At 43.0% G+C, this 11677-nt stretch overlaps 2 protein-coding genes across 3 annotated transcripts; both read left to right on the top strand.

The window, feature by feature from the left end:
- Positions 1-1952: 1952 nt before the first annotated feature.
- On the top strand, positions 1953-4631 carry parlb (presenilin associated, rhomboid-like b). 2 transcript variants are annotated; one of them, XM_008309519.3, is made up of 10 exons: positions 1953-2061; positions 2578-2770; positions 2836-2976; positions 3077-3125; positions 3277-3372; positions 3454-3603; positions 3698-3768; positions 4003-4104; positions 4215-4312; positions 4394-4631. In XM_008309519.3, the coding sequence occupies exons 1-10, from the start codon at positions 1988-1990 to the stop codon at positions 4521-4523; spliced, it is 1104 nt and encodes a 367-aa protein (XP_008307741.1). In that variant the 5' UTR covers positions 1953-1987; the 3' UTR covers positions 4524-4631. The 2 variants fall into 2 exon arrangements, with proteins under 2 accessions (XP_008307741.1, XP_016887409.1); XM_017031920.2 differs by having other exon boundaries at positions 1957-2061; positions 2581-2770.
- A 955-nt stretch (positions 4632-5586) lies between these two features.
- On the top strand, positions 5587-7749 carry LOC103378337 (claudin-19-like). Its single transcript, XM_008309518.3, has 6 exons — positions 5587-5744; positions 6274-6529; positions 6723-6887; positions 7028-7109; positions 7316-7429; positions 7520-7749. The coding sequence occupies exons 2-6, from the start codon at positions 6313-6315 to the stop codon at positions 7614-7616; spliced, it is 675 nt and encodes a 224-aa protein (XP_008307740.1). The 5' UTR covers positions 5587-5744; positions 6274-6312; the 3' UTR covers positions 7617-7749.
- Positions 7750-11677: the final 3928 nt, after the last annotated feature.

The following is an 11677-nucleotide window of genomic DNA, read 5'->3' as shown; positions in this document are numbered from 1 at the left end:
GATGTGTGTGTGGAAACATGCCTCACTGAAACCTACAACATCTTATTTGTCTCGACTAAAACATTGATAATTCTGCCTGTTTGTTTGTATGAAGCTGCTAAAACCAAACCTTGGGCTGTGTCTACACTGAGGGTGTGTGTGTGTGTGTGTGTGTGTGTGTGTGTGTGTGTGTGTCGGTGTTTACTCTCTTCTGTGTTCTGCAGTTTGCTTTGGCTTGGGGCTACAGAGAGGCAGGTAGGAGACAAAGCAGTGTCGGTGGTGTGATGGAGCTGGAGGGAGTTAGTGGGGAAGGGGAGATCGACAGATAGATAGATAAAGGCCGCGGCGGAAAAAAGAAGTGAGAGACAGAGCAGCATTAGGAGAAACAAGCTCAGAGAACACGTGAAAATAAACAACAGGAACCGTTTGTTGCCTCTTTCTTGTGTGTGCGTGTTGATCCTGTACTTCATTCCCTCCGCCCAAAAGGTTTGCTTTTCCTCCCGCTCTCTCTCTCTCTCTTTCAGCTTTGCCCTCTTCCATCCCGCCCTGTGTTCATGCTTTCTCTTCCTCCTCTTGCTCATCTCTCTGGTACACTGTGCCTGGGGGCAACAGCAGCAAATCAAACTGTTTATCCATCTCTCATCAGTGTACTGCCTCCCGGGGCTGCTGCCCCCTCAAAACAATGAAAGTGGGCCTGTGAGCTGAGCTCGGGATGCAATTTAATTACATCAATAAGTACTTCTGCACAGACCCCCCCCCCCTCCCCTTCTGTCCTGACAGAGGTCAGCTGCTGGGGTCACAGACTCACCTGTGTATGGACTGGAAATATCCAACATAATGTTTATATGTCGCTCCACTCTGTGTGTGTGTGTCTGTCTGTGTAGCAGCTTCTCACCCTGCCACAGCCAACTCAATATTTTGTCTATAACATCAGGAAATTGTGGAGACCGTTTGACATTACACCTGTCATGTTTAATTTTGTTTTTAAACTCATTTTCTGTTTATAGCACTGAAGAAAAACCAAAATACTTATTCCCAAATTTAAACTGGATGTATTTTTATGGATTTCATGTTTTTTTTATATATATAAGCATTGACTTTTTCCAACTACTCAATGTTTAATGTTTGTTTCAGTTAAAGGTTTATTTCTATAAACCACATTAATGAGAACACAAATTGCTGAGTGTAAACTAATTATTTTGGGTTTGGTTGTGTTGATCAGTGGCTGTCTTCATGTAACCCAGATTTTGTTATTGGGTTTAGGAACTATTTGTTCTCCTGTTCCTCTGAATGTGAAAGAGTTTTTTCTTCTGAGTCTCTGTTTCCTCAGCCCAGTCGGTTCTCTGCTCCTGTTACAGCTCCACAGACGTGTTCACACACACACACACAGCACTAAGTGGAGGTTCTGTTTGATCCAGATCATGTCTGTCCGACTGCACTGATCTATACCAGGTGATACCTTTCTTAATAAAGACTCAAATGACTTCTCTGGACTCTCGTCTTTTGTTCCAGGTCAAACAGTCTCATGTTCACTTCCATTTCTTCTCTGGTGAGTTTGGAGTCTCTGATTTTTACAAATATTTTTGTCAAAATTTATTAGAATTTGACAAAAAGTTCACATTTTGATGAAAAAATGTTCTCTAAATGCCCTTATTTCATTAGAAATCTGAATAGTTGACTCTAAATCTGCGTTATGTAATCTCTCGTGTTCCCCTGCCCAAGTTTTCTTTTCTTCTATTGAAATATATCTATTTTATTCATGTTTATTTCATTTCATTCATTTTATTCCACACACTACAGTTCTCAGACATTTAGCAGTGAAATCCTCTATTATACAATATAGAACCTACGAAAATTAGCCAAACCCAATTTTTTTTTTATTATTATTATTATTATTATTATTAAAGTGTGCAGTTTCGGTTTTTGTCCTCTAGTTATCGCTATCTCTTCTTAGCGCCGTTCTTTTGAACCGGAAGTGAACGAGGTTTAAGGTTCATTGGATCTAAACATGGCTTGGAGAAGTTGCTCCGTCCTGTTCAGAGTCGGAGAAGGACTTTTTCGGTGTTCCACCAAGAATGGCAGGTTGGTGATTGTCGCCGCATGGAGTCATCATCTCTTGCCTGACTGTCAGGCAGAGCTATTTTCTTTTTTGTTACTGTTCTGTCAGTTAAACACCCGGCGCTGCGCTATGCTCTTGATATGATTTTTTAATTAATGTGTTTTGGTTACGACAATACCTTGTGTGTTCATGCATTTATATACTACGACACGTTTTTAGTCAAGCATAATGCTACTGTAATTGTCTTTTTATTGGTTATTGATGTGACTTTTACAAGAAAACACCACTTGAGATGCTATCAGATGAAGGAACAGTGAAGTCAACCTGCACTGCTGTAGTCAATGAAAGGTTGATTTAGTCACATGCTTTGGTTCATTGTAATGTTGAAAATTTTAACACACAAGTCAAGTGTAAACAGCCTAATGTATACCAGGCTAGGTTTATTTGGCTGGCAATATGATGGCCTTTTTTCAGCTGTTGTGAAAATGTAGCTGTAAGTGCTGTGCCTGTATTGACCTAGTCTTTATCTGTCTTTCCAGCAGGTGGCCTCACAACGTCCAGCAAAAATGTGGCTTCAGAAAAGCCTCCAGAAAACCAGAGACCAAGAAGGTGGAAGAGGAACTGGGATCTTCAAGAACAGAGCCAGTTGAGGCTGAGGTCCACCATCGAACATCTCCATCAGATACCCCCCGAGCCAGTCAGCTCATCAAACCGCTGGTCTTCACTGTTGGGGTAGGTGATGCTCAGCTGTTAAAGCTAATGATGGTGTCCTGACAGAGGTGCTAACGCCATGTCAGTTTACAGGCTGTTCATTTGGCTTGGCGGCCATCTGGCAGTATGAATCTGTCAAGTTTCGAGTCCAAAGCTTTTTTGACCAAGTCCATGCCGATTGGTTGGAGAAGCTGCGACCTCAGAAAAGAGGAGACTTCCGTAAAGAGGTAAATTTGATGGACGTCAGTCAGATGAAGGTCAAGACAGGACTTTCGGAGATTGTCAGAGTTGTATTTCCTAATTGTGGATTGATATTTCATATTCCAGGTCAACCGATGGTGGAACAGTTTGAGTGAAGGTCAGAAGACGGTCACAGGTGAATGCTTATATGCTATCAGTTTAACTTTTTTTTTTTTTAAATCTGATTGGATGAGAAACCACTTTTGTAAGAAACCAATAAATATCCTGTAAACGTAAAAATAATTGTAAACATCATATGTAGCCTTACAAATCTGCCTTTATTTCAGGAATCATTGCTGCAAATGTCCTTGTTTTCTGCTGCTGGCGAATTCCTTCCCTGCAGCCCACCATGCTCAAATACTTTATCTCCACACCTGCATCCAGTGAGTGTTTGTTAAAAGTCTCAGCATCTCTTTTTCTTTCAAGCAGCTGGTGACCTGGCAGTGTTTCTCTTCCTCCAACAGAGGCTCTGTGTTTACCCATGCTGCTGTCCACCTTCAGTCACTACTCCTTCTTCCACATGGCAGCAAACATGTATGTTCTGTGGAGCTTCTCCTCCAGCGCTGTTTCAATGCTTGGCAGAGAGCAGTTCATGGCCCTTTACCTGTCTGCAGGTGCTGCACACCCCCCCCCCACACACACACACACAGTCTGCACTGATATGATTTTCTAACCCTCGGTCACTGACGTTTCTGTCTGTCTGTTTAGGAGTCGTTTCTACGTTTGTCAGTTACGTGAGTAAAGTGGCGACCGGGAGAATCTGCATGTCTGTAGGAGCGGTGAGCGACGGCTTCTTCCTCCATCAGAAAAACATTTGTATTAAACCAGTCATAACAGACAGACTTGGACACTGATCATTAGAACATTTTAAAGTCAGCGTGAATTTGTTAAACTTAGTGTCCTGTTAGAACAATATGACACAAACTTTATTTAGTTTAGTTGTTAAAGATTTTATCTGCTGATAAAGTTCCTAAATATGACTGATTTTGATGTGTGTGTGTTTCTGTGTACAGTCAGGTGCCATCATGACCATCTTGGCTACTGTCTGCACTAAAATGCCTGAGGCCAAACTGGCCATCATCTTCCTCCCAATGTTCACCTTCACTGCAGCAAATGTAAGTCTATGCTCAGCTGCTCCTCCTCCTGACCACATCACACCTCTGCTTCTCTCTCCTCCTCCTTATCTTCTTTAAATATCTCCTCTTCGTCCTATCCCCTGTCTCAGGCTCTAAAGGCCATTGTTGCCTTGGACACGGCAGGCCTGCTGCTGGGATGGCAGTTCTTTGACCACGCTGCTCATTTGGGAGGAACCATGTTTGGAATGTGAGTCACCAGCCAAGGCTGAGTTGTTTTGTCTTCCTTTCTGTTTTATTTAAATTTTATTTTTGTTAATGCCCTCTGCAGCTGGTACGCCCTGTATGGTCATGATTTGATCTGGAAGAACCGAGAACCTTTTGTTAAAGTCTGGCACAACTTCAGAACTCAAGGAGGTGGAGGGCGAGGAGGAGGTGCTGGCAGCGGAGGCTCTGCCTGACAGAGAAGAGCCTTGTGAACATGTATAAATGTACAGACTCTCAGGCCTGGTCCACATGTTGGCGAGTGTTTTTAAAAAAGTTTTTTTCTGTGTGTTATGAATGTTTTTCACAGTGACTGGGGCAGTAAAAATACACAGTGGGGAAAATGTACTGTGGACAAGTCAGCATGAGGGGAGGAGTCAAGAGAACCAGTGTTGGGGTTTTTGGGAGGGGGGTTTGTAACTGTGGAGAAACAGTCAGACTTCACTGTCAGTCAAAACATTCGAGTCACTCAAGCAGTACATGTTTTGACCTTATTCCGTCAAGACGTACTGCTGTGGTTACATTGCCATCTGTTGATGATGTCACAAAAACCTATTTATGTTTATTCTAATCTACGGAATTCACAACATTTGTTTCCTTGTCAGGAGAAAAGAAACGCCATGGGACGAGTAGTTGACCAATCAGTTGATCAAGTGGTTTTGAACTAGAACCAGTTTAATTAATGATCTTTGTAGAGTTCTACAGAGCATTATATATATATATATATATATATATATATATATATATATATATACACATTATATATAAATCATCAACATAGAGTCACATTTGCGACTGTTGTTTTCTTTCTGACTAAAATAAAAAAAAAATCTAAACTGCAGTCTGGTGTTTTTCTGTTGTCAAACTTAAAACCGGCTTTTTCAAATAGTCGCCCAGAAACACGTTGAGAATGTTTTCTGTTCTACTGTAGACCAACCCAGGAGTCCAACACTGGCTTATATCATACAACAAGTCTGCTAGTGTTAGCAGTTTGTTAGCAGAGCAACATGTTACATGCTATAGCTCCCTCTTGTGGTTTACTAGGGTAGTCTTGGCCAAACTACGCACCCCTTTCAATCACTAACCTTTAATGATTTAATATATTTTAAAAATAAGTTCTGATAATAGCAATCCCCAATGGTCAGAACATTCCAGAAGTTAGTCTGGACCTCCCTGAGAATCCTGAGAGAAACCAGCTGCATAACAAACATCTGTATGTGAAACGTCAATAACGGTGTGTGTTCAGCCGAGGTCATCGACCCTGAACCAGCAGAGACCAGAGACCAGCTCAGGTCCACACGCCAACGCTCGTAACCACCTCATAGAGAGAGAACTAGGGAAATTAGGCACAAAAGGAACAAAGAACGATAACCAAATCAAGACAAGAAGAGAGGAAACAGACAAACCTCAAGAAGACGGTAAGATGTTCTCATCGCCACCAAACAGAAGGTTCTGTGTTTTTTACCATGTACTGTTGTGTGTCAAATGTATGTTAGTGATACATTTCCTAATCAGATGCAGTCTGTCTTTGCAAAAGTAGAGTTGAGATGAAATTGACCTGTGGTGATGTGATTCTGAAATGTTTCCAGACCTAATAGTCCTAAAAGAGCTCATTTTTAGTTGTAAGTGTTTTGTTTTTTTCTCTATAAAAGACTAAGCAAAAACGTCTTTCATCTTCATGTTGAGTTGATAGAAGCAACATAACTGAAGAAGGGTCAGTCACCGGGGGTTCTCTGGATGTCAGAGCTGGTTTTTATTTGATGTATGAACATGTTCCTGGTGTTTTCTGTCTCTACTTTCTGTCTTTTTCATGATGTAAATTATGAGGACGTATTACATTAATAGAGGAGGAAGAGGGCAGAGGTCTAGAAACATCCACCAGCTGTGTGGCTGCAGTAGAACCAAACTCCTCTGCAGCTGTTCTGACCTGTGTATGGTTCGGTGTAGTCCCAGGTGATCCTGCTCCCTGTGCAGAGGTGGAGCAGCATGGCGTTGGCACTGCAGGTAGTGGGTCTGATTCTGGGCGTGGCAGGATGGTGTCTACAGTCCAGTTGTACGTCATCCCAGGTGTGGAAAATGAGGAGTCAGGCGGAGTCCATCAGCAGCAGCCAGTGGCAGTTTGAAGGTCTGTGGATGAGCTGTGCTGCCACGTCTCTGGGCTCGCTCCAGTGCAACCGCTTCAAGACGACACTGGGGCTGCCTGGTAAACACACACACACACACACACACACCTGCTCTGCAACGCGTCCCCACAACTATAGCCTTTTTTTTAAAAATAAAATGTCCTCACATGAACAGCTGGGAACACATACACACAGGCACAAGTTTCCAGTTCATCAGTTTCTGGTGTGTCAAGGCTTTCCCAGTACAGTTCATCAACAGCCTCTTTGTTGCAGTTCACCTGCAGACCTGCAGGGCTCTGATGGTCCTGTCAGTGCTGTTCAGTTTTACTGCCATCATCATCTCTGTGCTTGGACTCAAATGCACCAAGATTGGCAGAGTGTCAGAGCCAGTGAAGGAACAGATCGCTCTGAGCGGAGGAATCCTTTTCCTCTTGTCTGGTGAGTGGCCGCTCCACCGGGCTGGGCTGCAGGTGTAGGCCGTGGGCTGGGCTTTGCAACTGTTGCAGTATATTTGTAAATGATGGTATGGTTTGGTATTTCTAATTTTTGTTTTTCGTGGTTAATTATTTTCCTGTCAGGCGTCTTCACTCTGACTGCAGTGTCCTGGTACGCTGCCAGGGTCATCAATGACTTCTACGACCCACTGTACGGAGGAGTCAGGTGAGGAGGGGTTACACAAATGAAGATGATGACGATGACGATGACGATGACGATGGCATGATTGATGATGATGACGACGATGATGATGACGATGACGACGACGATGATGATGACGATGATGATGATGATGATGATGACGACGATGACGATGACGATGACGATGACGATGACGATGACGATGATGACGATGCTGGTTTCTGTTCCAGGTTTGAACTGGGTACTGGTCTGTACCTGGGCTGGGCGTCTTCTTGTCTTGCGGTACTGGGCGGTTCAATGCTGTGCTGCTCCTGCAGGAAGATGCAGTCAGTCCCTGATACGCGGTAAACACACACACACACACACACACACATATACACACAAACCCCCACAGACACTGGCTGATGCAGTGTCTGTTCTGTGCTCTCCTGCAGACAGTTCTCCTACAAATACTCCACTAACAGTGGTGGAGCCAGCATCTACAGAGCAGCTGTGCCTCTGGACAGCAGCAGCACCAAAGCCTACGTGTGAACACTGTTGGAACTGAAGATCAAACTTTGACCTTCTCTTTGTTTTGAACACCATGAACACATGGTGTTCATCCATTTGTACCACTGACATTTGAAGAAATACTTCTGTTGTAAATAAACAGTTTCAACCATCATTCTTTGACCCGTTACTGACCTGTTACAACATTACAATAAATAAAGGAACAACTTAAAGGGCCAGTGCACGATTTATTGGCCTCAAATAAAGGGCATGACAATCTGTGCCAGGAAACACAGCTGCATAGCACATAATGACCATGAAACGATGTGTAGGAATTAGTGACATCTAGTGGTGAATGTTATATTGTTACTGGATATAGGGGGTCATGAGGTTTCCTTCCTATAAAAATCAGTATGGTGGACCATTGTGGAAGATTCTGTTAAATCCTTATATAAAAGGGAATAAAAAAGGTAAAATATATGTAGAAAAGTATATTCTACATATAAATGACTATGATGTAACTTTCTCATTTCTAATAATATAAACCTGGTCTAAGGTGCAGAGACTGGTTTGTGTGAAGGTGATTTAATTATTGTTTGAAGACGAAGTGGTCTGTTATGTCAGATCAGTGTGTGTGTGTATGTGTGTGTGTGTGTGTGTGTGTGTGTGTGAAGGAAGAGGAAAAGATGACCATTTCCTGCTGCAGCTAGAAAATAAAACAAACAGGAAATGGCGAGCAGGAGAGACAAGCGTGCAGCGAGCTGAGGGGAACAGAAGGCAGACTGGGACACAGCATCAGAGACGAGGACGCAGTGGACAAGAAGACAAGAGGACAATAACTAAAAATAAAACAAATTAGCCAAACCCAATGAATTCTGCTGAAAACAGAAGACACTGAAGAACCTGGAGCAAGGAAGAATCAGAGAGGAACCCAGGGGACACACACACACACACACACACACACACACACACACACACACACACTGGTGGATTACTCTGTTGTCCTGAAGCAGCACTGAAGGTAAGAACCTTTCATTTGTCCTGACCAATGATGTTTAGACCTCTGTGGTCTGGATGATGCTCAGTCAACCTGAAGGACCACGACCTTCAGGTTGACTTTAACCCTTTATCACCAACGTCTCAGTCACATGTTGGGCTCAGAGGCCAAAGACAGCAGTTCAGTCTGAGACAGGGTTTGGACCTGGACTGAAGACTCTGACTCTCAGGTGACTGCAGTAGACGTCTCCAAGTCTACTGTAGGTAGAGTCTGAATTGTCAGTGTGGACACTGGTGAGATCACTGGTCACTCTGAACTGGACCTAGGTGTGAATCTGAGGCTGCATGGTTCTTTGTTCTTTAAATACAACCCTGGTGATGGACTGGTCACCTGGTATATCTGCTCTGGTCATGAAGACGTGCTATGGTTCTTCTTCTCCGTCACTCACGTGTCATAACATAAAGATGAACACATGCTCTCGTCCCAGCACCTGAACCTCTCAGGCTGACCGGCCTTTTCTCATCAGAACTGACTGAAGTTTATCACCAGTTGACTGTCAGCCCTGTGCTGCTGGGGAATTCTTTTGTAAAATAACATGACATTCAGGCCTTTTGTTGACACCAAACAAGAGGAAAGGAAACCGTCTCACATCAAAAGACATGACCACAAACATTAGGTCCTCCTCAGGAACGGACAAAGAGAAGGCAGTAGCAGTGACTCAGCACCGTACACTATGAAGACGTGTGAATTAGGGTGGTTATCCTCTGCTGTGTGTTTGATAAAGCATCTGTCGGCAAAGGTGGGATTTGAACCTCTGACAACAAACCTGATCCTCCCACCGCAAGGCTGCGAGCAGCTCGCCACGGGATGGAGACTGATGGCAGTAGAAACAGAATGAAGGAATGATTTGATTGGTTCTGATTCTTTTGGCAGTCAAATTAGAGACACTCCTCCATGATGTATTCTGGGACATTTTCTAAACCACGCTGCGTCTTCAGCCCTGAACTGTCTGACTGTCTGCCAAGGTTTGGTTTCACCTTCTTGATGAACTGGACACAGATGAACATGTTGAACTGCTCCTTTAGAGCAGCAGCCTGGTGTCCTGCTGTTGTTTCCTCAGCTCTGTGTTTGTGAACGGCACCTTCCTCTGCTCTGTAGGTGGCCACGGCCTCATTCACTTATAGACCTTTCCATACTGTCTTCCCTGTGTGTTGTACTTACACACACACACATACACACACGTTCTTGTTTTTCTGTCTCACTCATCCTTCTTCTACCTTTGTTTTCCACTGGTCTCCAGTGAAAACAATGTTGTCAGTAAGAAGGTAAATAAAGCTGATGCCACATAACATCAGTGTCTTTGCAGGACTCTCTCAGGTGTATAAATCTGGAGCTGACGGTGGGACCGACTCTGGTCTCCCTGTGCATCAGTGAAAAGGTTCAAGAGAGGATGGATGATGAATGATGAATCTGTGATGTAAATACTTTTTAGTCTGAAGGTGTGATCAGAGTTGGTCCTCTCTGTCACCCATTCTTCTCTCACTCATGTGGAGCCTTTCTTTTATGGACTGCTGACACAGTCAAACTTCAACAGGCCAGCCATGAGTCACAGAGTCAGTTCAAATCACTCATCTATCTGAGCGGTTGTTGATGTGTTAGTGATAAGCTGAGAGAAGGTCACTGTTTAAACCGCTGTGAGCTGGAGCAGCTCCGTGTTTGAAGGTGGAGGTCGATTTAGATTTGACAACAAAGAAAAGAAATCTGATTTATCAGCTTTTTGCAGGAAAAGTGCAAATGGAAATATTTTCATTTTTATTCATGGAAACTGAATCAATTGAAATTCTTCACTTTTTTTTTACATTTCTCTTGAGCTCAGTGTCAGTGAAACGCTGACTCCAACTCTTCAGAAATGCAAAGTCAGAACATGAGACTTCATTAAGTCCAGTGATGAAATGTACGAACTCCTCAACTTCTCCTTTCTTCACAGAGTGACCTTCACCAGTCATCGTTTCACTGTGTGTGTGTTCAGGTCTCAGTCAGTCAGCTGTTATACACACAGGAGAGGTGACCTTTTTTTTCATTAACTCTGGTTTGTGCGCACACACACACACACATACACACACACACACACCTTTTGCCAACTTTTGTTATAATTAATTGACAAAATGTCCAAACATGGCTGTCAATCTTTAGTTCCGACAACAGTTGACATACCTGTGTGTGTGTGTGTGTGAGACAACTTTCACAACACAATAAGTTTTCATTCATGTATTAAACAGGGAGATGTCTTCATGTCTTCCTGTCTCCATAGATTTCATTTGCACGGTCACGTGGACCCAGGTCAGCAGGGTCAGTGTACTGATTTAAAGTCAGGTCATTAATTACTAGTTACTTTGTTTTGAACTTTAGAACATTTCTGGTAAATACATTTCAGATTTTTGTTTCTAAAGCATTAATTTATCTCTCACAAAGTTTGAATTAAAAGACAGTTTGTTTTTACTGATGTTAGCTTTAAAAGGTAACAGCTGGCTTACTACAGCTCTGTGGAGGTAGATGAAAAGTTTGAAGTATAAACATTTCCTGAAGCCTCACTACTCTCTGCCACATATTCATCTCTAACTTCACCGTTAAAAATCTGATCAGAATTGATCCTTTCAATCTCGTAAACTCTATAAATCGATAATGATATGGTAAACATCACTGAAAGGTTACACTGTTATGCAAATAAGACGAGTTGCTTCGTGATTGGTCGACAGGTTTCAGGTACGTTTAATATACCGGCTTTCACAGCCAGAAAATTCATATTCAATTAAATTCAGATATTTCAATTTCAATTTATTTATTCAATACGTTACTGAAAAGTTGATTTTACCTTTAAGAAAATAAGACAAGTCAGCGTTAAAACCAAGGAACCACATTTGTATTACTGATAAGGTGGAGTCCGCTCAAGAATTTCGACATTTCCGACCGCGCCTGAAGGCATCAGCCTGTCTCACAGTCTGAGAACAGAAGTCGAGCAGAGGGTCAGGTACTCGGACACAGACACATCACCGGAGCTCTCTCGGTCACGGTCAGCAGACTCCGACGCTTCTGTCCCGGGTTGTGG

This window comes from Cynoglossus semilaevis, chromosome 4, assembly GCF_000523025.1.
Source record: "Cynoglossus semilaevis isolate Cse_v1.0 chromosome 4, Cse_v1.0, whole genome shotgun sequence".
Classification (NCBI taxonomy): domain Eukaryota; kingdom Metazoa; phylum Chordata; class Actinopteri; order Pleuronectiformes; family Cynoglossidae; genus Cynoglossus; species Cynoglossus semilaevis.
This window is presented reverse-complemented; position numbering and strand designations above follow the sequence as displayed.

What these genes read in the sequence shown, in the direction of transcription:
- parlb (XM_008309519.3), top strand. Translation starts at nt 1,988, where the DNA reads ATGGCTTGGAGAAGTTGCTCCGTCCTGTTCAGAGTCGGAGAAGGACTT. An exon ending in CGCTGGTCTTCACTGTTGGG is followed by an intron (nt 2,771 to 2,835) that starts GTAGGTGATGCT and finishes ACGCCATGTCAG; the next exon opens with TTTACAGGCTGTTCATTTGG. An exon ending in TATCTCCACACCTGCATCCA is followed by an intron (nt 3,373 to 3,453) that starts GTGAGTGTTTGT and finishes TTCCTCCAACAG; the next exon opens with AGGCTCTGTGTTTACCCATG.
- LOC103378337 (XM_008309518.3), top strand. Translation starts at nt 6,313, where the DNA reads ATGGCGTTGGCACTGCAGGTAGTGGGTCTGATTCTGGGCGTGGCAGGA. An exon ending in GACGACACTGGGGCTGCCTG is followed by an intron (nt 6,530 to 6,722) that starts GTAAACACACAC and finishes TCTTTGTTGCAG; the next exon opens with TTCACCTGCAGACCTGCAGG. An exon ending in CAGTCAGTCCCTGATACGCG is followed by an intron (nt 7,430 to 7,519) that starts GTAAACACACAC and finishes GCTCTCCTGCAG; the next exon opens with ACAGTTCTCCTACAAATACT.